The sequence below is a fragment of the Hyphopichia burtonii genome (genome assembly GCF_001661395.1).
Source record: "Hyphopichia burtonii NRRL Y-1933 unplaced genomic scaffold HYPBUscaffold_1, whole genome shotgun sequence".
In the NCBI taxonomy this organism is placed as follows: Eukaryota; Fungi; Ascomycota; class Pichiomycetes; order Serinales; family Debaryomycetaceae; genus Hyphopichia; species Hyphopichia burtonii.
In genome coordinates this window covers 231735-258334 of record NW_017963728.1, presented here as the reverse complement: position 1 = coordinate 258334, position 26600 = coordinate 231735, and the positions used below count along the sequence as shown (strand labels likewise).

The 26600-nt window shown below is 34.5% G+C and overlaps 14 protein-coding genes across 14 annotated transcripts; 7 read left to right on the top strand and 7 right to left on the bottom strand.

Moving 5' to 3' along the window:
- Positions 1–706: 706 nt before the first annotated feature.
- Positions 707–2098, top strand: HYPBUDRAFT_91091 (deubiquitination module subunit; the record flags this gene model as incomplete). The annotated part of the gene is made up of 2 exons (XM_020223871.1): positions 707–1243; positions 1334–2098. Coding segments are annotated over 2 exons (1302 nt in total), but the record flags the coding sequence as incomplete, so codon positions are not given.
- A 198-nt stretch (positions 2099–2296) lies between these two features.
- Positions 2297–3115, bottom strand: IPL1 (aurora kinase; the record flags this gene model as incomplete). The annotated part of the gene is made up of 1 exon (XM_020218313.1): positions 2297–3115. The coding sequence occupies one exon, from the start codon at positions 3113–3115 to the stop codon at positions 2297–2299; it is 819 nt and encodes a 272-aa protein (XP_020078438.1).
- Positions 3116–3429: 314 nt separating this feature from the next.
- On the bottom strand, positions 3430–3791 carry HYPBUDRAFT_170275 (uncharacterized protein). Its single transcript, XM_020222841.1, has one exon. The coding sequence runs from the start codon at positions 3758–3760 to the stop codon at positions 3578–3580; it is 183 nt and encodes a 60-aa protein (XP_020078437.1). The 5' UTR covers positions 3761–3791; the 3' UTR covers positions 3430–3577.
- Positions 3792–3870: 79 nt separating this feature from the next.
- Positions 3871–5408, top strand: HYPBUDRAFT_151162 (pantothenate kinase). Its single transcript, XM_020220358.1, has one exon. It carries the CDS (start codon positions 4000–4002, stop codon positions 5332–5334), a length of 1335 nt encoding a protein of 444 aa, XP_020078436.1. The 5' UTR covers positions 3871–3999; the 3' UTR covers positions 5335–5408.
- A 219-nt stretch (positions 5409–5627) lies between these two features.
- On the top strand, positions 5628–7217 carry HYPBUDRAFT_131121 (uncharacterized protein; the record flags this gene model as incomplete). Its single annotated transcript, XM_020219442.1, has 1 exon — positions 5628–7217. The coding sequence occupies exon 1, from the start codon at positions 5784–5786 to the stop codon at positions 7215–7217; it is 1434 nt and encodes a 477-aa protein (XP_020078435.1). The 5' UTR covers positions 5628–5783.
- A 28-nt stretch (positions 7218–7245) lies between these two features.
- On the bottom strand, positions 7246–8714 carry HYPBUDRAFT_151161 (putative cysteine synthase). Its single transcript, XM_020220357.1, has one exon. It carries the CDS (start codon positions 8462–8464, stop codon positions 7295–7297), a length of 1170 nt encoding a protein of 389 aa, XP_020078434.1. The 5' UTR covers positions 8465–8714; the 3' UTR covers positions 7246–7294.
- A 987-nt stretch (positions 8715–9701) lies between these two features.
- Positions 9702–13382, top strand: HYPBUDRAFT_145785 (uncharacterized protein; the record flags this gene model as incomplete). Its single annotated transcript, XM_020219926.1, has 1 exon — positions 9702–13382. One exon carries the CDS (start codon positions 9702–9704, stop codon positions 13380–13382), a length of 3681 nt encoding a protein of 1226 aa, XP_020078433.1.
- Positions 13383–14084: 702 nt separating this feature from the next.
- CTF1 (Ctf1p) lies at positions 14085–17108 on the bottom strand. Its single transcript, XM_020222433.1, has 2 exons — positions 16858–17108; positions 14085–16785 (listed from the first exon to the last, which is right to left on the bottom strand). Exons 1-2 carry the CDS (start codon positions 16882–16884, stop codon positions 14194–14196), a joined length of 2619 nt encoding a protein of 872 aa, XP_020078432.1. The 5' UTR covers positions 16885–17108; the 3' UTR covers positions 14085–14193.
- A 616-nt stretch (positions 17109–17724) lies between these two features.
- HYPBUDRAFT_95491 (uncharacterized protein) lies at positions 17725–18534 on the bottom strand (the record flags this gene model as incomplete). Its single annotated transcript, XM_020223943.1, has 1 exon — positions 17725–18534. A coding segment is annotated over one exon (810 nt), but the record flags the coding sequence as incomplete, so codon positions are not given.
- Positions 18535–18927: 393 nt separating this feature from the next.
- HYPBUDRAFT_154437 (uncharacterized protein) lies at positions 18928–19551 on the top strand (the record flags this gene model as incomplete). The annotated part of the gene is made up of 1 exon (XM_020222037.1): positions 18928–19551. The coding sequence occupies one exon, from the start codon at positions 18928–18930 to the stop codon at positions 19549–19551; it is 624 nt and encodes a 207-aa protein (XP_020078430.1).
- Positions 19552–19560: 9 nt separating this feature from the next.
- HYPBUDRAFT_154436 (uncharacterized protein) lies at positions 19561–21921 on the bottom strand (the record flags this gene model as incomplete). Its single annotated transcript, XM_020222036.1, has 1 exon — positions 19561–21921. The coding sequence occupies one exon, from the start codon at positions 21919–21921 to the stop codon at positions 19561–19563; it is 2361 nt and encodes a 786-aa protein (XP_020078429.1).
- Positions 21922–22271: 350 nt separating this feature from the next.
- HYPBUDRAFT_151159 (putative acireductone synthase) lies at positions 22272–23061 on the top strand. Its single transcript, XM_020220356.1, has one exon. It carries the CDS (start codon positions 22293–22295, stop codon positions 23028–23030), a length of 738 nt encoding a protein of 245 aa, XP_020078428.1. The 5' UTR covers positions 22272–22292; the 3' UTR covers positions 23031–23061.
- Positions 23062–23075: 14 nt separating this feature from the next.
- RAD23 (Rad23p) lies at positions 23076–24487 on the bottom strand. Its single transcript, XM_020222432.1, has 2 exons — positions 24248–24487; positions 23076–24165 (listed from the first exon to the last, which is right to left on the bottom strand). Exons 1-2 carry the CDS (start codon positions 24311–24313, stop codon positions 23134–23136), a joined length of 1098 nt encoding a protein of 365 aa, XP_020078427.1. The 5' UTR covers positions 24314–24487; the 3' UTR covers positions 23076–23133.
- A 180-nt stretch (positions 24488–24667) lies between these two features.
- On the top strand, positions 24668–26572 carry RAD7 (UV-damaged DNA-binding protein; the record flags this gene model as incomplete). The annotated part of the gene is made up of 1 exon (XM_020224027.2): positions 24668–26572. A coding segment is annotated over one exon (1905 nt), but the record flags the coding sequence as incomplete, so codon positions are not given.
- Positions 26573–26600: the final 28 nt, after the last annotated feature.

The following is a 26600-nucleotide window of genomic DNA, read 5'->3' as shown; positions in this document are numbered from 1 at the left end:
CAATTGCTGCAATTACAGAGATTCCGGGTTTTTTCTCAACTTCAACAAAAACCGATGAACGAAATAACGAAAAACAAAAAAAAAAAAGAACAAAAGAACAAAACTTCACCTTCATCACTACAGTCGTACGAAATCACATCAATCAAAACTTTAAGTATACCCATAGCCTTAGGCCTTATAAAACCATCCCACCCAACCGAATCGATTGGTGTTTTTGCAGTTCCCTTTAATATCACACGCCGCAACCGCATCCCCTGTTGAGTGTGTTTTGGTTTTTCTTTTTTTTTTTTATTTTTGTCATACTGAAAAACGGCTCGGTGTGAGTAAACCGACCAATTTTGACAATTTTGCTTTCTCGGTGGAGTTAAATCACGAAGTAGTCGAAGGTATCGAAGCTTATCTTTTACTTTTGTTTTAATCGCTTACTTGGATCCAAGATTACTTGTTTAATAGGTTAGATTCAGTCAAGTTTGTGTGTTTTTCTTCATTGAAAAAAAAAAAAAAATTCTTCCATTTGTCGATATATCACTTATAGGTTCGAAGAAACAGAGAGAGAGAGATTGTTATCTTACGAAACCGTTAGTTTTAGTTTTCCAATCAAATAATGGCAACTAAATCTCAAGAGGTTATAACATTAGCTAGCGTACGCTCACTTAATAACCATAATTCAAATTCGACTGATTCAGTAACTTCAAGTCCTAATTCCAACGCAACTTCTAAATCTCAGAGACCTATTATTTGGAAAGATTTTGGAGTCTATTTAGATAAGAAGCTTGATTATCAACTTGATTCTGATTTCATTAAAAGTTCTTCCACTAGTTCCCATTTAATCTCAAATCATACTCCGGATTCATCTTATTTATCCCAGGTTATCAAGTATAAGATTTGCACTTCCTGTAATCGACCAATTGGTGAAGAATCGTTATCAACACATTATCCTCGTTGTATAGAAATGAAACAAAAGAAACAACAGCAACCACAAAACCTTTCAGAAGCTGATACCAACGGTGTTGCATCAAATAATAAGCGTAAAAGAGGTAGAGGTGCCAATCCTCTATTAGACCTAGATCCTTCTTCCGTTGATTCTTCTCGGAATTCGAGTCCAATACCAAATTCTGCTGCTTCCAAGAGTGATACCACAACGAAACCTAAAAAGAAGTATAAGAAATCTCAAACTCAAAAGGATAAGGAAGCTGCTAATGCTGCTGCCGCTGCTGCTGCCGCTGCTCTTCGAAATAATTCTGTTTCTTCGAAAGATGATTATTCTTCTAACCTAGGTCAATCACCGAAAAAGGAGCCAGCTGGTACTGGTGCTAAAGATGATTCAGGAAAGAAGAAGAAACAAATGAAAGCCAAAGGTCAAGTTAAACCAAAGGGCCCAGTTGATGTTGAAAAACAATGTGGAGTTCCATTACCTGCTGGAGGATTTTGTGCTCGTTCATTAACTTGTAAAACTCATTCAATGGGTGCTAAAAGAGCTGTCTTGGGTAGAAGTGCACCTTATGATGTTTTATTACAACAATATCAAAAGAGAAACCAAGCTAAATTGGCTGCAAATAATGTATTGGCAGCTCAAAGAAGAGAAAATGCTCATTTTAATGGTGGAGGACAAGATGATCAAGATGGTAATGCAATTAATGCTCATAAAATACTTGACCCTGATGAAGAAACTCATTTGGTATTAGAAGGTTTATCTAAAAACTACCCAATACCGTTGGAAAGAAAGATTATGGTACCAGCCAAAAACCGTCATAAATTTTTATACATGAGAGAAGCTTATGCAAATGCCTTAATAACTAGTGGTGGCAATTCTCAAAATTCTCCTGGTAATCAATCTACCGATCAAACTTTGGCTAATCAAGCTATATCTGGGTCTATTGGTGGTTTACAAGGTCGTTGTGCCTTGGTTAATGTTGATACAAGTAATAACGATACCAATGATCCATCAAGTCAAGCATTTGCTGCAATCCCTGGTGAGTTGTATCAAGTTAGAGCTCCTTCAAAAGCCATATTAATGTCCGCTCAATATAATGCTCAGCAACAACAGGCTTTCCAACAGCAGGTTATGAAGATGCAACAACAACAACAGCAACAGCAGGTGTTGTTAATGAAGCAAAGACAAGCCAGAGCTCAGGCTCAGGCTCAAGCTCAGCAAACAGCAAGGCTGTCTTGAATTCTAATACTTGTTACACAGTATGTATTAAGGGAAAAAATGTATTAAATTTTTAAATATATGTAATGCAATAATTGTAAAGAACTGAAATGAAAAGCTAGAGAAAAAATTGAAAAAACATGATTAATTTTTTGACCGAACTTTGGGCCAGTAAGGTTTATTTTTAACTATCCAGGGATGAGAAGGAAGGTCGGCAAGGGGTAATCTTTTAGAAGGGTTTCGCTGTAATAACTTTGTGATTAAGTCAGCAGCATCATCATCAACGTAAACTGGGATTTTGAGATCTACTTTAGCGATTCTTCTATAAGTTAATTGATTATTTTCATCATCAAAAGGAGGTTTCCCTACCAAAAACTCGTAGCATAAAACTCCTAAAGCCCAATTGTCAACAGAGAAATCATGAGCTTTTGATTCCACCATTTCAGGCGGGAGATAATCAAGGGTACCACATATTGTTAGTCTTTTCAGGTTTGAAGGGTTCACTTGAACAGACCAACCAAAATCACTTAGTTTGATTGTTTTATCCGCTGCCAATAAGATATTTTCCGGTTTAATATCTCGGTGGATTATATTTTGCAGATGTAAATATGATAATGCATTTGAAACCTGATATATATAATTTGAAGCGGTGATATTATCAAAACGACGTTTCAATTGTAGATGGTGATATATCTCACCATGTAAAGCGTATTCTAGAATGAGATAAACATTTTTGTCATCATAAAAGAATCCCAAGAGTCTACTGATTTGATCATGTCTTAATTTCAGTTGAATTTCAATTTCACGACGGAAATTCTTCTCCAATTTGAATTCAATCAAATCCTTTTTGGACATCACTTTGATAGCAGCAACGTATCCTGATTCTTTATGTTTAACACAATAAACTTTCCCCAATTTACCTTTACCTAAAATTTTCCCAATTTCAAAATCATTCAAGCACATCAGATTGGATGTTGGTTTGGGCAAATTAACCTCTACGTTCTGCTGTGATCTGCGTAGCCGTGATTGCACTAGTGGCTTCTGGGGCTTGCTTATTTTGGATTGGTTTGTATCAAGGGTGTTGATTGAAAATTTATTTAATGGTCTTCTTTGCAGTTGGAGCTGTTGATGTAGCTGCTCCTGTTGTCTCTGATGGTGCTGGAGATACGACGACGACCGCCGGACGTTAACTGCAGACGACACAGACTTTGGCTTCTCCGCCAGCATACTCTCCATGATCCTCCTGGTGCTGTCTTGTAAAAGGCTTGATCTGATCAATCTTCTATCACAAATGAAAACAAATTGGCTACAAAGAAGACGCGTTCGTAACACCCGTACATTTATGTTTTTTTTTCTTTACATCCGTGCCGCCGAAAAATGCTCCTTTCATCCTGCCGCACCCGTACACCACAGGATTTTGAATTATTACCGAATAAGGTAAGTACCACCAGAGCCAGGACTTCCTATTCCCCGGAGATGGGTTTGAACTAGGAGTATAATGGTTAAGACAAAGTGGGATTGAGGTGTACCGCAATGCGAGGTCTTCATACAAACAACTCTAAAGCTATTCATTTGTTGGGCATTGTCGTATAATGCGCAGTTACTCATACTTTTCTTAAGATTTTTTTTTTTTTTTGGTTTTTTTTTCATTTTGTTCTTCGGACTACTGACGATTGTGGTAAGGTTAGAGGTATATTTAATTCAAGTTTTGGCTAATTGAACGTAGCATTAGTATCGGCAAGTATAGAAGAGGGAACCGTTTACTGTTTATCGATGTTATTTGAGCATTGTTAATAATATATATCATTAATAAGCATAATAAGATAATTTTTCACGATAGTTTTTTTATGGGTCGCTTATACGATATTTCCAATAAAAAGGATCTAGTTGATCTTCAATTTGCTGATCCAGGTACTATCAAGATAGATTGTTCTGGTGCATACATTGCGAATGATCATTTATTGAGAGAACAGTTTAGTAAGAGTCCAACGCCGAGTATTTCACCAAGTCCCGAAAATTCATCATCATCATCGGAATCTGATGATGATCAAACGAGAGTTTATGAGAATATTGACGTGGAAACTGCAGTTCAGAATAGTCATATAACGTTATCCAAAGAAGACACCAAGAATATCACGTTACCACAGCACAATTCAGATATTATCCATATAAGTGTTGATATTGGAGGAACATTAACCAAGTTAATTTATTTCACGAGTCAATCAAATGGAGGAGGGAAATTACATTTCAGAGATTTCCAGACGGAAAATTTCAGTACCGAGGTTTTGAAGTTTATGATTAGGTTGATAACCAAGTCAATTGATAAAGAAAGTTATCCACCAATTACTTATATCATGGCTACTGGTGGAGGAGCCCATAAATTTTACGATTTAATGACCAAGACTTTTTCAAAAAATAAATTACCAATGAAGATTATAGCCAAAGATGAAATGGAGTGTTTAATCAAGGGATTGGATTGGTTAATTACCAAGATCCCCAATGAAATATTCATCTATGATTTAAAAGAAAATACTACGAAATTTTCAAATAAATTAGATAAACTGATTTATCCGTATTTGTTGGTGAACATTGGTAGTGGGGTCTCGATGATTAAAGTTACTGGACCCGGAATATTCGAACGTATTGGAGGTTCGTCTTTAGGTGGTGGCACTTTATGGGGATTACTTTCTTTATTAACTGATGCTAAAGATTATAATGAAATGTTAGAAATGGCCCAAAGAGGTAATAACGAAAATATAGATTTGCTAGTAGGGGATATATACGGGGATAGTTATAATAAAATTGGTTTAAAATCTTCTCATATTGCTTCATCATTTGCCAAAGTTTTCAAAAAATTAAGATTCAATAATAATGAAAGGAAACTAACTCCTGCAGAAAAATTGGCTCAGTTCAAGTCAGAAGATATTGCAAGATCCTTGTTATACTCGGTTTCAAATAATATCGGACAAATTAGTTATTTACAAGCAGTAAGATTTAACTTGAAAAGAATCTATTTTGGTGGTAGTTACATCTCTGGTCATAAACAAACCATTCATACCTTAAGTTTTGCAGTTAATTTTTGGTCGAATGGTGACATGCAATCTTATTTCTTACGTCACGAAGGTTATTTAGGTAGTGTTGGTGCTTTTATGATGGGTCCTAATTGTGACGCTACAAAATAATGTCTTTCTTCTGTATCATATTCATTTAATTCGTCGCTTCAATTCTACATTGTACATGCATTGATGTATACCCCTATTTATTTATTCATTTATTCATTTATTTATTCAATCGTTTTATATACTTTATTTATTTATTCATTCATCCAAGTTTTTTTTTTGACTGCAAATGTAACGTTACAATCTCAACTGCTTGATATTGCGACATCAAAACTTTTCCTCTTTTTCCCTCTGAAAATGACTAATTTTTCTCAGTTTTCGACTTCTCTCATCTTTCTATTGTGCATTTGTTTTGGTTTTCGGTTACAATTTAATGGAAAGACGAAAAAATTAATTAATATTGCACGAGTCGACCAAATTAAATTAGTCAAAAACAAATTAGGCACCATCTCATCCCTTCAGCTTTTGGAAAACTTTTTAACTGCTTCTTTTTCTCTGCTTGATGGTGGATAATGAACACTATAAGTGAAGCGATTTCCCCTCAACATTTGTCGAAAAAGGATACTCGGTCCCAGCATCATCAGCATCAACAGTTTCAATATCAGTATCAGTATCAAAATAACTTGGGTAGATCGACACCTCCGTTCTCCAAAGTAAATTATAATAATCCATATATACATACCTTCAATTCTGAGTGGATTGATACTCCAGATAATTCACCATCTCGATATTCCAAATTTTACGATCACAATACTAATATAAATATGTCATCAACTACTACAACTAAATTGGAAACTCCAAATAAGTTAAAGAACTCTGGTGCTCTATCCTTCAATTATGTTACCCCAGTTAGCGAATCTAAAAATCATGATGTTGTCACTGTAAATGAAAAACCATTAAGTCGAAATTCTAGTCCAAATGAAACTGAAGAAGAGGATACTTCGGCTATGGTTAATTCAAAGAAACACCAGGTTAAAAATTTTGATATTTTTTGGGCAATGCTCAATAATATAACTGGTAAAGATAAAATGGCTAAATTGGGTCAATATTCTTTAAGGCTTCTACTTAATTATGCTTCGAGAACTGAAAATTATTTAAGTAATGATTCAATTAATATTGAGATTATAAATAAGCGTTATAACGATAATGAAAAAAAATTAAATTTAATTAAGAATTTCATTAAACATCCAAGTGATTTTATCAGAATTATTATAATCCTAGTTGTTTCAATATTTCAATCAAAATTTTCGGGTTTGGCTAAAGGCTTAGGTACTTATAGACAATTTCTTAGATTCGGGAAATCTCCTTTTAGAATACGTCAATTATATAATAATTTTCTTGATAATTATGATGTTAAATCAAAGCAAATTAATCCGGGGTTTTTCAATAAGGATGTTTTGGGTGATTTAATTGGGTTATATTATAATATGAATGATGAAGCTACATTATTATTCAAATTAAATGTTTTAAGTAATAAATCATTAAAATCTTTTGTTTCAAGACATGAATCATTAGCTTGGTACTACGATTCATGGTTAGCATTGTTCAATGCATTTAATAAATTACAAGATTATTCAAAACAAGAAATGGATATCAAAATACAAATTCAAGTTAAGAAAAGAGCCAAAATATTATCCAAACAATTATTAGGAGGTACTGCAATTCGTACAATTGATTTACAAAATTCAAATTCATCATTAATTGAAGATTCAAAAGATGAAATTAAGTTGAAAGAAATTCAATTCAATAAACAAAATTCTTATCTTGATATTTACAAGAATATATCCGATATTATATTTAACTCATACACTGTCTTCAATATTAAATTACCTTTTGATACTTTACAAATATGGATGGGTATTAGTGCTTCAGGTTTAAGCACTATTAAATTATATCGTGAAATTAAAAAGAAATTAATTGAAGAGTCAATCACAAGAAAATCATGATAAATCTTATATTAATATGTATATTAGTGTTTAATTAGATAGATATCTTAATTCAAAACCAGTTTGAAAGAATTTTTTCAATCAATTATATCATCTAATGTAATATCATTTGAAATTTTTTCTGCTTCTTTCCAAAATTTAGATAAATGTCTAGCACCCGAATCACAAGCAATTACCACTATTTTATTACCAGGGCCTAATTTTAAAGCTGTTTTAACTGCTGCTACACAGTTGATAGCGGCGGAAGACCCCCAGAAGAGTCCATCGTTAATTGATAAATACTTTGCCATTTTCAATGCTTGATCATCACTAACTCTAATTGCCAGATCGATATTATTTTCACCTTGCTTGAAGTTCCAGGTTAATCTATTTAATCCAATTCCTTCCACTAAAGTGTCAACTTGATGTCTACGACGGGTGCCTTCTTTTTCAACATGATCATACATGACTCCATAATTAACTCGATTAAATAATCCTGAACCTTGAGGATCTGCTAATATAACTTTGATATTTGAATCTTGTTCTTTCAAAAATCTAGATACACCTGATATAGTACCACCGGTCCCTGAACCATTTATGAAAACATCTAAGTCCCCGTCCATTTGTTTCCAAATTTCTGGACCAGTTGTTTGGTAATGTATTTTCCAATTGAAATCATTTTCAAATTGATCAGCAAATATAGCATTACGAGGATCATTTGGATCGTTGTTTATTTTATTGGCGCCATTTCTAGCAGCATTAGTATATTGATTGGGATCAACTATTGATGCTGGTTTAACTGGCTCTAATTCAGCACCTAAAGATTTTAATAATTGTAATTTTTCAGGTGAAGTATCATCTGGTAAACAAATATGCGCAGTGTAACCTAATGCATTACATAGCATTGCAAATGATATGCCTGTAGAGCCAGAAGTTCCTTCAAATATGATATCATTATTAAAAGGTTTTAATTTCCCCAATTGTTCGTTTGATTTAATAATTGATAAAGCAACACGATCTTTTGCACTACCAGCAGGGTTCATTAGCTCTAGCTTGGCATATATCTTACATCCTGTTAGTTTTGATAATGATTTAATTTCAATCAATGGAGTATTACCTATTAATGATTCGACACCTCTTGATCTTGGTGGTAATGACGTCAATTCCTTTTGGCCCTGGTACAATCGAACCAACTCCCTTAGAAGAACTATAGCCGAGATAACAGTACCAGTGGTTTTAAGGGTATTTACTACCCAAGAATTTGACATATTAAATCAAACGGTATTCGAACAATATAAAAACGAAAAAAAAAAAAAAGAAAAAAGAACGAAAGATATTTCTCTTTTAATTAACTTTTAGGGATCCTTGACGATTGGTGTAAAACAATTCTTGACGATCTTGTGCAAGCAACAATGCTACCTAGTACGCGAGTCACACCTTGTTTCCCAGTCGTTACAATCCGCTATTGATGTTGGCTGGGTTAATAGTAAACGACTGATGGAAATTTCTGAACAAAAAAAAAAAAAAAAATTGAATTAGTGTCTAAAGCTCTCGGTGTATGGATCTTTGGTTGTGTACGGGTCTTTGTTCCGATGAAATCCGAAAACACTTCAAGTATAGAAGCATTTACTAGCCTACACCTGCAGCATTAATCATTGACAGTTTTTCATTGTAGTCATGAATTTCCAGGGTCCGGTTTAGTCTTGGGTCGTAGCGGTGGAAAAAAATCTCAGCGAAAGCATTCACTGGCCATTGGTCAACAGTGTCCATCATCTTATTCAGTCAGTTAAACCTTCGAGGTGTTTTGGTCAATGAATAATAAACCGAGCACTTGCTCGGGCAAAGCGAGTGAACAAAATTCAATGCTATTAAACCATAATTTATAACGCTTTATTAAGGTATTGAATTTTGTCTTATTTCTCGCTTTTACTTTCTAACCAGTTCATTGTAGTACTATTGTTATGGTCTTCTGTATTTCTCAACTAGCCTCAATACTAGGTATTCTTCTTTTACCATTTTCTCCGATAAGTGACCCTGCCTATTTAAGCTGTCCGGCTTGTTATTGTATTGCAGAGTAACTCTAGACAATACTTGAATTGAACCCAACATTAAATATAACTGCTTTTCTCATTCAATACTTGAGTTATTGGGTCTTTTCGCTAAGTTTGTGGAAATTTGAAAAAACAAAAAACAAAAAATACCAACCGCTGGTGATTTATTCAGTTCAACGACGTACCAGTCTTCCTTTCCATTTGGGTTATTCCATTTCAGTTAAGTGTCGAGATCTACCGCAGCTGCTTGGTTTGTGTGTGTATATATGTTTCTTAGTGTGTGTGTAAGATATTTCATAATACATATATAGCCGCTGAGGTTTTCACATATTTCATCTTTGCTACACTTAAATTCTAATGCTTAATTGTATTTCATAACAAAAGATATATAAATATATATGTATGTATGAATATACATATATATCCATATCTATTCATTAAGCTCAATTGAAATATGGAATCTGAATTGGCATCAGAAGATCTAAAGCCATCAAAATTCTACGATAACTCAATGACTTCCTCCAAAGATTCAAAAGAGTCAAATGGGGATACTAGTGGTAAAGTTAGAAAACCAAGGGGCCTGAGAGCTTGCTTTGTTTGTCGTCTACGGAAAGTAAGATGCAATGCCGAGGCCCAATACCCTTACCCCTGTTCGAATTGTATAACATTTGGTTGTGATTGTAAATTCCCTGAATCCAAAAGAAAAAGGACCAATAAAACAAAGCCAGCTCAAAGTTTACTAGATCAGAATCCAATGAGTCAGTCCGGGGTGTTTGCTCCTCCTCCTCCTCATCCTATGCAGCCTTACGTGATGCCTCCACAGGTCAATCAATATAACCCTCAACTCCAGTATCAGTTTCATCAATTACAACAATTACAACTTCAACAGCAGCAGCAACAGCATATTGTCCCTGGAAATCCTTCCTTGCCTTACCAACCTCCAGTGTCGGGTCAATTGCCCGAACAACAGGTTTACAATCAGTTCCCACAGCCAATACAACATTCCCAGTTCCAAGGTCAAAAAATACCAATGAACTTGGATGGAGTCAATCTTCAACAATTTCAACAGCATCAGCCCCAACAGTTCCAGCAGCAGTATCCCATACAGCAGCAACAATTCCAACAACAGCAACAACAATTCCAACAACAGCATCAACAATTCCAACAACAGCATCAACAATTCCAACAACAGCATCAACCACTCGTCCAGCAACAATCCCATCACCAAACGCATAAGTCACTGTTAGCGCAGGAAAACCCTCATATGGGATATAAAAATCATGAATCGTATAATACAATTGAACAACCTGATCAGCAAAATGCCTCTAGTGAGTACCCTCAACCACTGCCTTTAAAGCAAGCTTCACCTATAAATCAAGTTTCACCTATAAATCGAGTTTCACCTATAAATCGAGTTCCACCTTTAAATCAGACAAATTACCCTTCACCAATACCTAATGAGTCTAATAATGCATATCCCCTCCGAAATAATCAACCTCTGACTACTCCCATTACTACATCATTTCCTTTGGCACCAATAAAAAAACCCTCTTTTCCTATTCGATCCACCTCTGCTAAAAGTGAAAAGACTCCACCCCCAATAAAGCATGAACATCAACCTCCTCAGTTAAATCCGACTCTCCCTCATATAAATTTACCAAGTTCAGATAAATCTTCCACTTTAAATGAAAATGCTTATACAATGGGCGATCCTGAAGATATTAATAATGTTTTTTATGTGCCAAATGAACCAATTTTAAATATTTCAACTCGTAATCTAGCACCCTCATATGATTCTAATGATCCTAATTTAGATTTATCAGTCCCCTCCTCAAAAGGTATAAAAGTTACCCACACTCGTCAATTGACGGAATATACTTATTTCGGGCCAACTTCATGTGCTTCATATTTTGGTGCCGAAGAACAATCACCAACTGATTTAGGCTCTGTGAAAAGCGAAAGCGTAGAGACGGAAGATTCATCGGAATCGAAAACTGTTGGAGTTTTTCTGAGCCTTGCCAAACCCGGAAAAGGTAAATTAAAGTATCAATCATATTCGAATATTGATACCAATGAAATCTTATCTGAATTATCAATATTGAATATCAAACAATCGTTTTTCTTACCATCCAAATATATTTGCTCTATTCTAATAGACTCCTTTTTTGAAAATGTTTATCCTCAAGCACCAATAATAAATAAAGATGCATTTTTGAATCATTTTAAGGATCCTAACCCTAGAAAACACCCTCCATTGATTTTAACTCAGATCATTCTATTGGCCGGAAGTCGTTGCTGTAAACACCCTGCTATATTGGATGTAAATGGTTCAGCTAATGCAACAAGTCAAGTTTTTTATTATAGAATAAAAGCCCTTTATGATGCGAGTATTAGGTTTGAATACGTTGGTGACCTGGAGAATGAGGATGACGGGCATTTATTTTTCAACTACCCAACAGTTTTAGTACAGGTCCTTGCATTGTTATCATGGTATTGGGAAGGTCCAGAAGATATAAGCCGTGGTCCATTTTATTGGATTCGTAGTGCTATTGTTTTATGTCATTCCTTTGGATTTCATAGAGATCCAACCAAATGTCATTTAGAATTTTTATTAAAGAAGAGGTATAATTCAAGTAATACAGTTACGAATGTTTTTTTAGAAACACAATATTTTATTTGGAAAAAATTATGGTGGTGGGTTTTTTATCGTGACAGGTCAGTTGCAATTAGTTTTGGTCGACCATGTATTATCAATCTGTATGAAACTGATATGCCTGTTATTACAATAAATGATTTTGTGATGTATGAAGGGAAAAATTTCAACATAAATAATACTGAAGATTGTTTGGTAGCTGAATATTTTATTAATATTGCTAAACTTCTGGAGATAATTGGAATTGTATTGCTGGAACAATACAGTGTTCATCCAAAGTATCATTCTAACGATTTTAAAAGAAATATGAAAATTGTTAAGCAATGTAATTTAATTATGGGAATATTTTTCAGTAATTTACCTGATAATTTGAGATTTTCTTTGGATAATCCTAATTCAGTTAATCTTTATCTGAGTTTACTAGGATCATTATATTACATAACATTATATCACATAAATCGGGTCAAATTTGCGAGTGTGAATGGAACTCATGTTTTATCATCAGGTGCTAATAAATATTGGGGGATTTCATTCCAATCAGCTTATATATCATCAGTTATTACTCAATATTTGAAAGAACAAATGGATAATGACCATATTCGTATTTTACCAAGTCAAGTTATATATACCACATCACTTACAATGATTTTACTAAGCTTCCATACTGATTCGAAGAATAAAGTAGTGGCTAAAACTGCAAAAAGACAATTAGAAGCATGCCTTGAATTTATACAAAAATGTCATGAAACTTGGCCTGGTATTACTTATATGTTAATTACATATTTTACCGAAAGACTTAATTCAGGACAACATAGTAAATCAAGTACTGGTATGGTTTCAAAAGCTAAAAAATTACTCTTCCTGATTTGTTCAGAATTTCAAGTGAATGAAGAGCGTTCTTTAAGAACTTCGAACAAACCTTTTAATATCAATTTTTTATTAAATGGATCTGAGGGTAATTCCAAGTTCAATGATAATAATGATAATATAACTAATCAAGAAGAGAGTGATTTATGGAATAATTACGACATTGGGAAGGAAGATGATTATACTTTACCAATCTTCAATCTCAAAACAATAAAAATGCCTCCAATCGAATCAAGTTTTTATAAAGAATTTGAATTCACCCAATTATTCCCCAAAAGTAAGAAGAATGCAGCAACACCCAACCCCACATGCTCAAAAACATTTGAAGAGGAAGGCCAAAGTTCAAATGCAAAACAATTTGCTAACGAAAGGAATCCCTCAGTTCTTAATACCCCTGATTATAATCTGTTAATCAATAGTGGGACACCATTACCTGACGATGCAGGTACCGGAGACTACTCGGTAGGAAATTATCCTCCCTCCAACACTAATGCATCTGCAGTTGATGAAAGAAGTGCAGATGAATTTGACTTAGATACTAGCGGAATGTTATTGGATAGTCAGTATTTTTTGAATGTGAATAGTGGTATTGATTGGAATATCCCCAGTTTTTAATCTTTAATATATATAACTTAATAAATATTTTATTACGTTGTGCGTTATTCCCCATTAGAAGCATATGCATATTCAATGTTTGTAACATTGATCCCTAATCACAAGCTCAATTAAACACGCTTCCATTTGCAGCTGTATCTCTTCTGATGCATTTTGAACCCTTTAATTAGCCTCAATATGCCCTTAACTAGTTCTGATTCTACTTCCCTGCTTCAAAATTTGAATTTTCTTCGATGGGGAAAACTCAAATAAAGTGATGCCGTTCGTTCATAGCTTTAACCTTAAGCTTTTCACTAGTTGACTCCCCAAAAATCTCGGATATCTTCCCTTAACTAAGAGCCACAAAGCCTAAGTTTTGGAAATTTTGAAAATTTTCGAACTTATATATGAAATTGGTATTGGTTGAATGAGAAATTGATTTAGAAAAACTTTACAGTTGGCCATAAGGGGGATTTACTAGCATAATTACCGGCTAATTCGTGCTTGAAAGTGTTAATGTTTTTTCACAAACTGAACACAATGCTATTCAAGGTTTAGCCCCTTGAAAATCCCCTTGTGTGGAGGAGTGATAAGCAAACTCGAATATGGCTAGAGAGTGCGACAAAATTAAGGTGCAAAAAAAAAAAATAAGCAAAGAACAAAAAAATTGCAAAATATAAAAGGTTGGGGGTCAGACTAAGCCATACGGATTGATTCTTTTTTAAAACAAATCGTATTATACTATATATACATGTACACAGTTGAGAGATAATCTATATCATAAAGATACCTTCAGCGTAGCAAGTCATAAGAGTTCTTTGGTCGGGGGCATTTAAATTTGAAAGTTGAATAAGGATGATACATCGTCAGTGACACTACCTTCGTTTAAAGGAGGCATATTCATATTGATGAAGGAAGCGTCAATGAAATTTGTATTAAAGGCTTCACCAGGGGTTGAAGGGACATTTGCCGTTGTACCCATTAGGTTATTACCAAAAGTGAGAGGATTAGTATTAGATTGGTTATTATTTTCGGCAGCTATAGATTCATTAGCGGCATCAATTATATCATTTGTTTCATTTTGGTTCAAGTTTGTAGATTGATTTAAAGCAGGGGATTGAGATCTTGTTGGAGGAATACTAAAATTAACGTTTGGGAACAATTGAGTTGGTTCGAAATTATCAAAGAAATTTTGATTTGCTGGAATACTTTCAGTGACAAGGGAAATATCTGGGAATGAATTAGTGGAAGAAGGGGAAGTATCACTCGATTTTGTTTTTTTCTCTTTTTGATTTTTTGATTTACTTCTTGTACGTTTATATAAAGGTCTTTGATTATTTTCAGAATGAGAATGTTCATTTGTATTACCATTTGTAATATTTTTAGTATTTGGAGAAATTGCATTTGGAGAATTATAATCTTTAGAAGGATCATAATTGGTGGAAGCAACTTCACTTTTGGATTTTAAATCTTTATTGTAGAATTGATTTAAATTATCATTTGATTTAAAAGAATTTTTATTTGCGTTTAATTCTTCTAATTCCGCAATTCTATTACCATTTTCAATAACTTTTGCTCTTTTAAATTTATCATTTGCATATTTATCAAACAATCTCATTAAAATCCTTGCAATTGGCCAATAAACAGTTAATTCTTTCATGACTGCTCTTGAAATAAATAAAGAGTCTGAAGCAGTTGAAGCAATAATTTGATTTGGAGAATCGACATGATAAATTAACATCATTAAAGCACTAAATAAAATATAAACAAACATTGCTGGACAATAAATTAATTGGCCTCGATCTAATAAAATTTTCAGAACAATTGAAATCATTCTAGCAGCTTGGAAACTAATACCCCAAGAAGGATATTTATAATTATTTGGATTATTTGAAGAAGATCTTGCCATTCTTAATAAATTGGCTCGATGAATTAAATATAATCGATTGTAATATTGGGCATTCAATAATGAACTATAAAAATTTTGAGTGGAACTATCAGTTAATGAAAAAACTAATTGAGGAGGTAAATTAGTAAACCAAATACCCATTAACATATCACAATGTTGAATAATTGAAAATTTATTTTTTCTTTTCATCAGTTCAGATTTAACAGTATATTGATGTTTAATAATAATTCCAGTAATTTCTGCTAATTTAACTAAATGAATAAAATAAAGTGCTTGAGTTTCATTAACTGGATAAGGAGAAACAATTCCTAATTCAGGATCATCTTCATTAAAATCATCTAAAGTTAACATTGGAACATCACAATCATTTAAATCAATTACATTTGGTCTACCAAAAGCAATTGCAACATTACGATCTTTTTCAAAAAGACACCACCAAATTCTTCTCCAAATTTTTTTTTCACTTGAAGATAAATCAGGAGCGTTATTAATATCTCTTTGGAAACCAAAACCTTGAGCTAAACTAACTGCTACTCTTGTCCAATAAAACGAGTTACGAGTAACATCTTCAGGGCCTTCCCAATAAGAACCAATCAAAATAACTGTTTGAATGATTGAGACTGGATCACTTTCATAATTAGTTTCATATAAAGCTTTTGCTCTTCTGAAAAAAGTTAAACAAGCTAAATTATTTGAACCTTTTGAATCCAACACCAAGGGGTTTTGAGAAACTCTACAACCACATAATAAAACTGCTTGTAATAGCATTAACGAAGGATTATCTTTTGGATCATTAAATTTAGACATGAATTCTGTTCGATTAATAACTGGCATTAAAGGATGGACATGTTCAAAATACGAATTAACTAAATTTGTAGCTAAATCTTTTGAAGGTAATAAAAAGGCCCCTCTTAATTTTAAAATTTCCAATTCAACCAGATCCAAAGAGCTTTCAGTGACGTCAAAAATATCTTCAGCTAAAGAAATGTGATTTTGGCCAACTTTTTGGGCAACAAGACTTATTGAAGAAGAACCTAAAAAGGTCAAGTTTGGTTTTGAATTTATTGAATTAACTCTTGATTTATGGATTGAAGGTCTTGTTTTATAATTTGAAGTTAAAGATGGAGGGACACTTTCTTGAGAAATATTAAGCACTGGTTCACTGGTAGAAGTAATGGTTGTATTATTATCCTTTTTAACGGTATCGGGGATTTTGGGAGATTCCAGTTTACTATTTTCATTTGAATGATCAATTTTCAATTCATTATTTGATTCATTCTTTATATCAGATTCTGTTTTTTGTTTTTTATTTTTCGATTTACCAGAAGCATTACCTCTTTTCTTTGGTTCCGGTAAGATACATTCACATCCAAAAGTAACACAATTAAGACAAGGAACATTAGTATCAATATTACAACGTACTTTACGCTGGCGACAAACAACACAGGCTCTCAGGCCCCTTGGTCTTTTATACTTTATAGTAAAAGCTTTTGGCTTATTCTTATCATTGGATGACTTCTTGGAATCCTGATGATCATCTTGATGATCATCCGGACGATTGTCGGATAACTCATTCTCTGAATGAACCCCGTTAGGGTCTTCGAGCTTAACCATTTGTGTAGTGGGCGGCTATCAAACTTTTCCACTGGGGAACTTGATTTCGTAACAGCAAGCGTATAACTAACGTTGAATAGTTGAATAACAACCAATACGGTATTGATTTAGTCTATAAAGGAAACACAGCAGAAGAAGAAGTAGTTGAAATAAATTTCTCAGAAGAGAAGAAAAAGAAAGAGAAAAACTGAAAAAGAAAAATCAACTAAGAAAAACACTCACTAAGCAAGGCCCGTATTACAATAGATTAAACTATTCTATACGTATATATACGTATACTTTCTGTCCGGAGCGTACTCAATGTCCGGAGCACTTCATTAGTCATTCGGCGATGACTATCTCCAGCACTCCGAGAAACAACGATTAACGTTATTCAGAACAACCGAAATGCGCGTTTTTACTTATTCTACATGAATGCCTACTGAATACCTTATAGCTAATTCCCAACCTGTTACTAGTGTATTAATTACATGGGTAGTACAAGTATGAACACAACGAGTACAACTATGAACACAAGGAGTACAAGTGTACAAGTGGCAGAGTAGGAGTAGTAGAGGTAGCTCCGACGTACATCGTCGCCCTAATGGATCAACCCATTGGTCTGGTTTGAGTAGCCACACGACGCCTCCAGGAACCCCACCCCCACAATATGTACGGAGCGGCTGCCTACCCCGCTTTTCGGATAACAAAACGAAGGGCAGGGTTTTTTGGTGCACGGGTGTTTTAGTCGGTGCACGGGTTGTATTTGGTGTACAGAGGTTTTTTTGTTGGAATGCACGGGTTGTATTTGGTGTACAGAGGTTTTTTGTTTTGGAATGCACGGAGGCTTTTTCAAGGTCTCCAGAAGCTCTTTCTCTTACTCTTAGACTTTGACTTCACTTTGTTCAAGTCCTGCAATATTTCTTCTCTTTTCAATCTTTGACTGTAGCCGATCAAGTTTTGGACCACCGATTCGTAGACCTCGAAATTGGACTTGGACTCAGCCAATTGGTTCAACCAAACACTACTGATTTTAATCAATTCATCATAGATTTGATTCATTTCATTTAATTTATCGTCAATGATATCCAGATTGGTGTTTTGCAAATATTGTTTTGTTGAATGGTTTAAAATCTCATTTTCAAATCTCGATAACGTTTCGTTAGTGTTACTGATGATTTCGTTTTTAACCTCGGTACTGAGTTGTAAGTCTTTATAATCAATTATATTAAAATCTTGCCAATTTATATCATCTTCGTTAATTGATTTTTTCCGGGTATGCTGTTTGACTTGCAATCTTGATTGTTCTTCCTTTGCATTGAGTTCGTCTAAATTGATGGGCACTCCCAACTTTATTAATAGGTTATGACGTATTTTCAGTTTAATCCAATTCGGTGGTTGTAAATGTGGGATATTCGATAACTCTTCAAATATTTGTTTGGAACGTTCATCAAGCAATTGTTGGTCTTCCTTCTTGCCTTGGTCGTGGGGGGTGTTACTAAACGTTTGGTCCATGATCATTTCTAACTTTTTATCAAATTCTTGCGGGTTCTGAAAGATTTCTTCATCAAATTTTAATGTTTCTGGACTGGTTTCTTCGAGTTCGTTAAATTCATCAAATGATGCCTCAAATGACGCATCGTCAAATGATCCAAATTCATCTTCTTCCTCTTCTATATTGACAAGTTCCTCTTCATTTGGTTCACCCATTCCTTGTATTATATCAATGTTAGATATATAAATGAAAAGTGTCCATATCAAGATCTCCATCAGTTGTTTTCTCTCGTGGAAAAATGCGTGTCCTCGCTTAAATTTGTTTGGATTTGTCTCTGGTGTTTGCAACGATTATGAAAAAAATCCCAAATATTAACATTAAAAGTACTACCGATGATAAGAAACAGATTGAAAAATACTGGATAAACTCCTGGAGATCGTGACTCATTTACCGGTATTTAAAATACGTTTTTATTTAAAATACGTTTTTATTTAAAATACGTTTTCCCATTTAACAAGTCTCTTTCGGGATTATTATTTCTATTTAAACGGTTCTTCTCGTGTATTTTAATGTCCTTCATTGACGATTCGGAGAAAAAAGTTATACTATTTCTGATTGGTAATCCCGGTTCTTTGAATAGACATTCTACTGGTCATTATATTCTTGCGGACCTCATCAAGAATTTCAATGCAAAACAATTAGTTAAAAATGGTCTTTATTCAAAAACTGATTTTGATAATTTGACCTTTGTTAAATCAAATTCTTACATGAATGAATCTCATAAATCTTTGAAAAAATTCTTAGAAATCGAGAAAATTAATCTAAATTCATCAATCTTGATCATTCTATTCGATGACTTTGAATCAATTTTATCTTCAGTTAAATTATCGGCGCTCAAAAAAAATGAATCTCATAATGGAGTTAAATCAATTCATTCTTTTCTTCTGAGTCATTCTTTGCAAAATGCTATAATATTTAAATTGGGTATTGGCATTGGACCCAAACCTTCCAATGCTACTAAAGATACCATGGCATCTTGGGTCCTTTCAAAATTTACTCAACAGGAAATTGAAATTTTGAATGATAAAAGCTTACCCTTGGTTTATGGTTACGTCGATCACATTCTACAGAATAATGGCACGATAAAAGATTTTAATAAATTAAATGCTAAAATGAAAAAACTCTATGCTTAAATGTCCTTTTTAAGTGATTGTATTGCGTCTTGGTTTATCGGATTTCCCAAAAAATGACTGAATGAATCCGTCATTTCTTTCTTCCTCTCCACTATTATCATCACTATCTTCATTGGAAAAAGGTGAATACTCGCCGTCGTCATAGTCTTCATCTCCTTCTTCCTCATCCTCATCATCATCGTCATAATCAAATGCTTTCCTTGGTGCAAAATCATCAATTTTCTTATAATTTATTGCATCCTCATCACTAGTATCGGTATTTTGATCAATATCTCCATCTTCTTTGAAATCAACAGTCTGAAATTGAATACCTTCTTGACTTGAAGCTATGCCTGCACTTGGAGTAGCTGATAATTCATTGAAATTCTTAGATAATTTTGTTAAATTTCTACCCTTTTCAATTGCTCTCTCTATAGACAATCTATGCTTAATGAACAATAATTTGGGGTAAATACAACGTTCACCTTTTAATATTAAAGATGCTAATCTTTCTTCTGTAGGATCTGATAATATATACCAAAAATCTGCTAATTTATTCCGTGGCCATATAGTAATAGATCCGGAAAATTTTTGTAAGAATATACTCAGCCAATCCTGTTCAAGAAAATGGGGTAATAAATCTAATGATTTAACAATTTCTAACCATTTTTTGATTTCTAATTTGAATAATTGTTCTAAAGCAGTAGCAACAAATCCGCCTCTTAAAGAAGCATATCTCTCCTTATGTGTCTTACGACGTGATGTAGCCACTGGTCTCCCAACAGTACCTTTTGGAGCGAAGAAAAATAACGATATATGAGGATTAACTTGGGAAACAATTGAAAAGTTAACATTATAATACGTATTTAATGAGTCTATTGGAATGTCGGTTCTTAATGATCCATCTCTCCATTTATTCCCTAAACTAAATGGTATAACATCATTGTTTTTAGAATCTTTCATCATAAGTACCACTGGATTTAAAATCCCGGGTACTGCACTTGATGCCAACAAAGTTGACCAAATAATACAATTTGGAGAAGTTATATTATTACATAAAATCACTGGAGAATGAGGATCAGCTGGAATAGTTGAAATGTTTAAGATTCTACCAGTTCTTTTAAAAGCTTCTGCAAAAGTAGTTGAACCACGGGTGAAAAAATTCGATTTCCTTGCCCAATCAACAGAATCAAATCTCGCCCCGGTTTTCCACCATCTTGGAATCCAAACATACCAAGGATCCTCACAAGCAGTAATTTTACGAGCCAATTGAGGAACCAATAATTTTTTCAATTCTTCATCGGTTCTTGTACAAGCCAATGAGGCAATTAACCCACCACCAGAAGTACCAGACATGATGGAAGGTAATAAATTATGGTCAAGTAAAGCCTTAACAACACCAAAATGGGTATAAGCAAAGCAAGCACCACCACTCAAACATAAAGCTGATTTACCATAATTCTTAGAAACAACCCTGAAAAATTTACGTTTTGCATCAAAATCAATTTTAGGTGAATCAATTACTTTGTTAATGCTTGCAACAACCTCGTTGATATACTCTTCTACCAAGTTTTTTGTTCCGTAGTATCTATGAGAATAAAGCTGTTTATTTTCAATACCGGCAAAGTTTTTCTTTAAACATCCTTGTAACAAAACCATCAAATCATAATCATTGTTTTCACTTCTTAACACGCGTAGCTTCGAAATAGTTAATTTGATTGTATTGGAATCATAATAAGAAAACTTTGGGTTAACCGACCATTTATCTAGGTTAAGGTATTTATCTAAAGCTAACGCATTTTCAACCCATTCTTCATAAGATTTCGAGTTCCGAAGTCTGTCTCTTAGACGGCGGCGCTCTCCAACCCAAGTAAACGTATATTCCAGAAGTGCAACATAAGCACGGACTATAGTATACAACACTGCCAAAGTTATGATCCACATAACTATGATTATTAAAAATGGCCAACGAAGTAAAGTGTACGAAGCACTTGATCTGAACTCATTGCTAAGTTTCTTAGTAGCCTTCTTAAACTTGGACCTTTTAGAGTATGTCTTTCTTTTCCTGTTATTGGAATTTTGAGTATTGTTTCTTGTCTTTTTGGAATCTATGACGGGGTACCAATCACTTTTAGAGGTGATAAGATCAGGCTTACTATTGTTCGAAGGACTACTCTGAAGTATCCCGGCTTGATCAACATTCAAATCATCAATGAGTTCTGCTTCATCACTCAAATTATTGGTTTGGGGAGCCAACGGACTCATCGGAGTTTCATCATTGATTTCCTCCGTCTCCTCCCATACTAATGCCTTAGCAAACGCATAAATATGATCATCATTAACAAAATCCTTATCACCCTCAAACAACGAATGTTTGCCAGTATCGGACATCTTTTCCTGGTCCTTAATGCTTGCAAAGATTGGATACTCTTATCCTGATTTAAGCTATTGAAAAAAACCCTCCAGTAAAATCTAGGAAAAACTAGTAAATGTATCAAGTTAGGTGTCAAGTACTCCTACTCTAGATTATTAACAAGCAACTGATAGTGTAGTCTGGTACAACTGAAGCTTGACTTTCTATTCATCCTGATAAGTTGTTGGGTAAATTTGTGTCTATCATTTTGCGCAAACAATAAGGTCTAAAAACGTCACACCGTTTTTTGTTACTTTTCCGTGGTGTATGGGCCTGTTGGTTGTATATTTAGTGCACGTTCATTTAAGGCTCCAATTCCATTAAGAAGTAGAGCTAAAATAGAAGGATAATGATTACGTTCAAGGATACCATAGAGGTTGTTGTGTTTGACATTGAAGGGACAATCTGCCCAATCACCTTTGTCAAAGACACGTTGTTTCCGTACTTTTTGGAGCAGGCACCATCGTATTTATCCAAATTGAAATATCCTCTTGATTCGAAATCCGATGATCAAATCACCAAGATTCTATCCGAATTTGCTAATGAAGTCACTGAAAGTGAAGAGAAATTATCTTCTCACATCAAGCATCTTGTGGATACTGACCAAAAAGTTGCCCCATTGAAATCGTTCCAAGGGTTGGTTTGGAAGCTAGGCTACGAACTGGGTGAATTGAAGGCACCATTGTACGACGATGCATTAGAATTCTTCAACCAACCACCGCCACTGGTTCAAAATACTTATATTTACTCCTCGGGTAGTATTGCAGCTCAAAAATTATTGTTTAAGTACGTTAAGAATGGGGATGAGTCGATTGACTTGAATCCAAAACTTTCTGGTTACTTTGATATCACTACTGCCGGTTATAAACAAGAACAGTCTTCTTATGAGAAGATCTTACAAGATATCAAGTATGATGACAAGCCTTCTAAAGTATTATTCTTGAGCGATAATGTTAATGAGGTTAATGCAGCATTGAATGCTGGTCTTAATAGTGTCATTGTTGTTAAGCCAGGTAATGCACCTTTGAGTGAAGAAGATGAGCAAAAGCATTCCATTATAAAAAGTTTAAATGAGTTAAGTTTTTAAATAATAAATAAATAGATATACTACACCAGATTGATATCGTAAAAGGAGAAATACATTATAACCTCAGCGAGATATATAAACTATTATACAATTAATACTTTGACTACATGTCTCTGAATAGAATATCGGCTGCAACCTCCTCATTCTTGTCACATGCTAAATAGACTTGAATAACCAAATTACGATCAAAGCCTAACTCGCATAATCTATTAATGGCACTCTCGTCTTGTTCACTAATTTGAATTTGAACGGTTTCGCCTTCACCACCACCCAAGGCTCCTTCTGCTCCTTCTGCATCTTCGAGACCAAGATCTTCACCGGATCCGCCTAAAAAGGTTCTGATGAATCCTTCTGGATCTTGTTGAATTAAACTAGCTATTTGGGGATTGGATGCTGCTAAATTTTCTAATAATGGTTGAATTAGTTCTGGATTACTTTGTAAAGCAGTTCTTAATAAATTCAATTGAGCATCGTCACCAAGCTCCCCACCTGCTCCTTCGGCTGCTCCTTCTGCATCCCCCTCTGCTCCTGCACCTCCTTGAGCAGCAGCAGCTGCTGCTGCTGCTTCAAATAAATTCTCTCCCCCTTCTTCTTGGGTATCATCATTAGCAGTACTATCATGGGTGGAATCTGCTATAGGGGCTTGCGAGGTTGCTTGAGGAGCTGGAGGAGCTTGTAAGGATTCAGGAATTCCCGTCAATAAGTATTCAACAGCACGATGAGGATTGTTAAATGCTGCTCGTAAAGCTGCTTCAACTTGAGGTCTTTCATAACCCATCTCCATAATATTTTGAATGGTGGTTTCTCTTTCACTACCTTGAGCAAAAGCAGAACCTGGTTCTTGTTCTCCGCCAGTTGTAGCAGCGGTTTCTGCATTATTAGTTGACGCTGATTCCAGGGTAGATGAGCCTGCTTCAGTCGAACTTGGATTTGTTTCTGATGCAGCAGTTGGTGCAGGTGCAGTTTCTGGGGCCTTCTTAGCCTTGGATACCATGAAAATTATAGAATCGCCTTCCTTGACTTTGAAAGACTCTAATGATTTATCATCTTGTAAGACTTTCCCAGAGTAAACAAACTTTAATTGAGATGCCTCGATACCTTTTTCGGCGGCTAACTTTTCTTTAGCACTTAAAACCTAGAAGTTTGTAACAGTTAGTAACAATCTTTTTTCAATTGGATCGTATACAATCAAATGGAAAATTTAGAAAAAAACATACGGTATCGGATGGCTCAACATCAATTGGAACCTTTTGTTTCTTGAAATCCTTAAAAATTATTTGCATTATTTTTCTAGTTTATTAACTCCCAATCAAGATTATGTTAAGTCACAGCGAATCAATTCTCAGCCTTTCCGTTGGTGATCAATCGAACAGTATTCCTATACGAAACTTCAGAGATAAAGTCAAGTTAAATTGAAATTTATCAACGAATTAGTGGCGATTTTGAAGAAAGAGAGAAAAAAAAAAAAGAGGTAGAGACGTTTTATGAGCAGCGCACTCTTTTTTTTGCCTTCTTTTGACAATCTTTTGTGTTAGCGCAACTTGAATAGAGATTAGATCACTTAAGGTTGTGAAAAATTGGAAATTCTTTATTAAAACCGGTGCTAGACAAACACACAAGGTAAGATGTCCAGAAGGTCGAAAGGATCATCGGGGGTTCGTGGACCCAGCTCTGCTTTAACTGAGTTTTTACGTGTGGAAGGGATTACGGACGCGTTCAGGGAACGTCAGAATCGAGAAGCTAATCAAAGATCTGGATCGCCTTCTTCACCCGAAACAGGCAGTCCTCAGGCTCAGGAGAGTGCTCTGAGTGGGACTCAAGAACTATCGCCATCTCCAGCTAGGACAAGACGAAGCCATAGGATAGGGGTTCAAAATAGCGGAGTTGATGAGGAAGAGGAAATCAGACAGGCTGCAAGAAGAAAAAGACGAGCTGCAAGAACTGGTGGTGCAGGGTCTCCAGGTGATAGTGGCAGTGATGATGATGACGATGATGACTTCAATGGAAGTAACGACGATGCCGATGATGATGATGAACTAAATAATGATATAAAGCAATTTGGTGATGAAGATGAGTGTGCAGATTGTGGAGATCTTTTCAAGTTAACTGTCTATTCACGTTTCGATGCAAATAAAAATGGCTACCTATGTGAAGCGTGTAATGAAAAATTGAAGAAAAGAGAAAGAAACGCTAGAAGGAGTGAATTGAATGCCCGTAAGAAAAGGAAGAAGATGGCCGAGGCATTATTGAACAAATCTTCGGTGAAGATTCCTACACTTCAGGATATTTGTATCAAGAAGATTACTCAGAATATCAATGATGTCGAAGTACTCGGTGATATTGGACAAGTTAACCTTAATAAAATTTCCCGTATCTTATCAAAGAATCGTTCTTTGGATAATTCCACAATGACATTATTCTTGAATCCAGCTTTAAAATCTTTAGAATTTTGGGATTGTTCGAATGTTGATAGTGATTCCTTGAATAAAATTGCATCCTATTGTCCGAATTTAGAATCTTTAACTTTATTTATGTGCGGTCAACTACATAATGATAACATTTCATATTATAGTTCTAATTTACCCCATTTGACAAGTCTTGCCTTGAATGGGCCTTTTTTGATTAGTGACACTATGTGGCAAGAATACTTTGAAGGGCAAGGTAAAATGCTACAAAAATTTGAAATAAGAAATACCCATAGATTTGGTAATGATTCTCTTATTAGTTTACTAGAAAATTGTGGTTCCAAGCTTACTCTGCTTAAATTATCACATTTGGACGGTATTGACTCTCTGGCGGTATATGATTTGATTCCTCATTATTTAACACCTTCTCAATTGACTCATTTAGAAATCTCTTATCCTCATAGAAAGGATTTAGTGACTGATGATCTTCTTATAAATCTCCTTTCAATTACTGGCGAGTCTCTTATATCATTAAATGTCGATGGCTGCTCTGACTTAACCGATTCCTTCTTGATTGATGGCTTGGCAAAATTCTGCCCTAACTTAACTGATCTCTCGTTAAGAGATCTTGATTCAATCACTGATCAAGGTTTTTCATCTGCGTTTGTAGAGTATCACCAGGTAAATAGTGGTGGCTTGATTAACGTCGACCTTACAAAATGTATCGATTTGGGAGATAAAGGTATACATTCACTTTTAAGTCATTCGGGCAGCACTTTAATTGAATTAAGTTTAAACTCTTGCTACAATATAACGAAAGATTTTCTCATACAGATATTTACGGATGATCTAGATCCTGATAAACAAGCCCTTAAAGGAGCCATAGAAAATGGTGAAGAAAATAATGATGATACTCTGGAGAAGAAAAGAGAATTTTACTCTTCGATAAGCTTATCTTTATTGACTAAATGGGATCTTGGTTTTGTTAGAGCCGTTGATGATGACATATTGTCTTTGATAAGTGATAATTGCTCAAAATTAAGCATTGTAGAAGTTTACGGTGATAATAGATGTGGCCCTAAAGCAAATACAAGAAAGGATTTAATTGTGATTGGTCGTCAACATGATACTATATAGACATGATTAATTAAATAATATACTAAAT

What these genes read in the sequence shown, in the direction of transcription:
- HYPBUDRAFT_170275 (XM_020222841.1), bottom strand. Translation starts at nt 3,760, where the DNA reads ATGAGTAACTGCGCATTATACGACAATGCCCAACAAATGAATAGCTTT.
- HYPBUDRAFT_151162 (XM_020220358.1), top strand. Translation starts at nt 4,000, where the DNA reads ATGGGTCGCTTATACGATATTTCCAATAAAAAGGATCTAGTTGATCTT.
- HYPBUDRAFT_151161 (XM_020220357.1), bottom strand. Translation starts at nt 8,464, where the DNA reads ATGTCAAATTCTTGGGTAGTAAATACCCTTAAAACCACTGGTACTGTT.
- CTF1 (XM_020222433.1), bottom strand. Translation starts at nt 16,884, where the DNA reads ATGGTTAAGCTCGAAGACCCTAACGGG. An exon ending in AGCTCGAAGACCCTAACGGG is followed by an intron (nt 16,786 to 16,857) that starts GTTCATTCAGAG and finishes GATTCCAAGAAG; the next exon opens with TCATCCAATGATAAGAATAA.
- HYPBUDRAFT_151159 (XM_020220356.1), top strand. Translation starts at nt 22,293, where the DNA reads ATGATTACGTTCAAGGATACCATAGAGGTTGTTGTGTTTGACATTGAA.
- RAD23 (XM_020222432.1), bottom strand. Translation starts at nt 24,313, where the DNA reads ATGCAAATAATTTTTAAGGATTTCAAGAAACAAAAGGTTCCAATTGAT. An exon ending in ATGTTGAGCCATCCGATACC is followed by an intron (nt 24,166 to 24,247) that starts GTATGTTTTTTT and finishes ACAAACTTCTAG; the next exon opens with GTTTTAAGTGCTAAAGAAAA.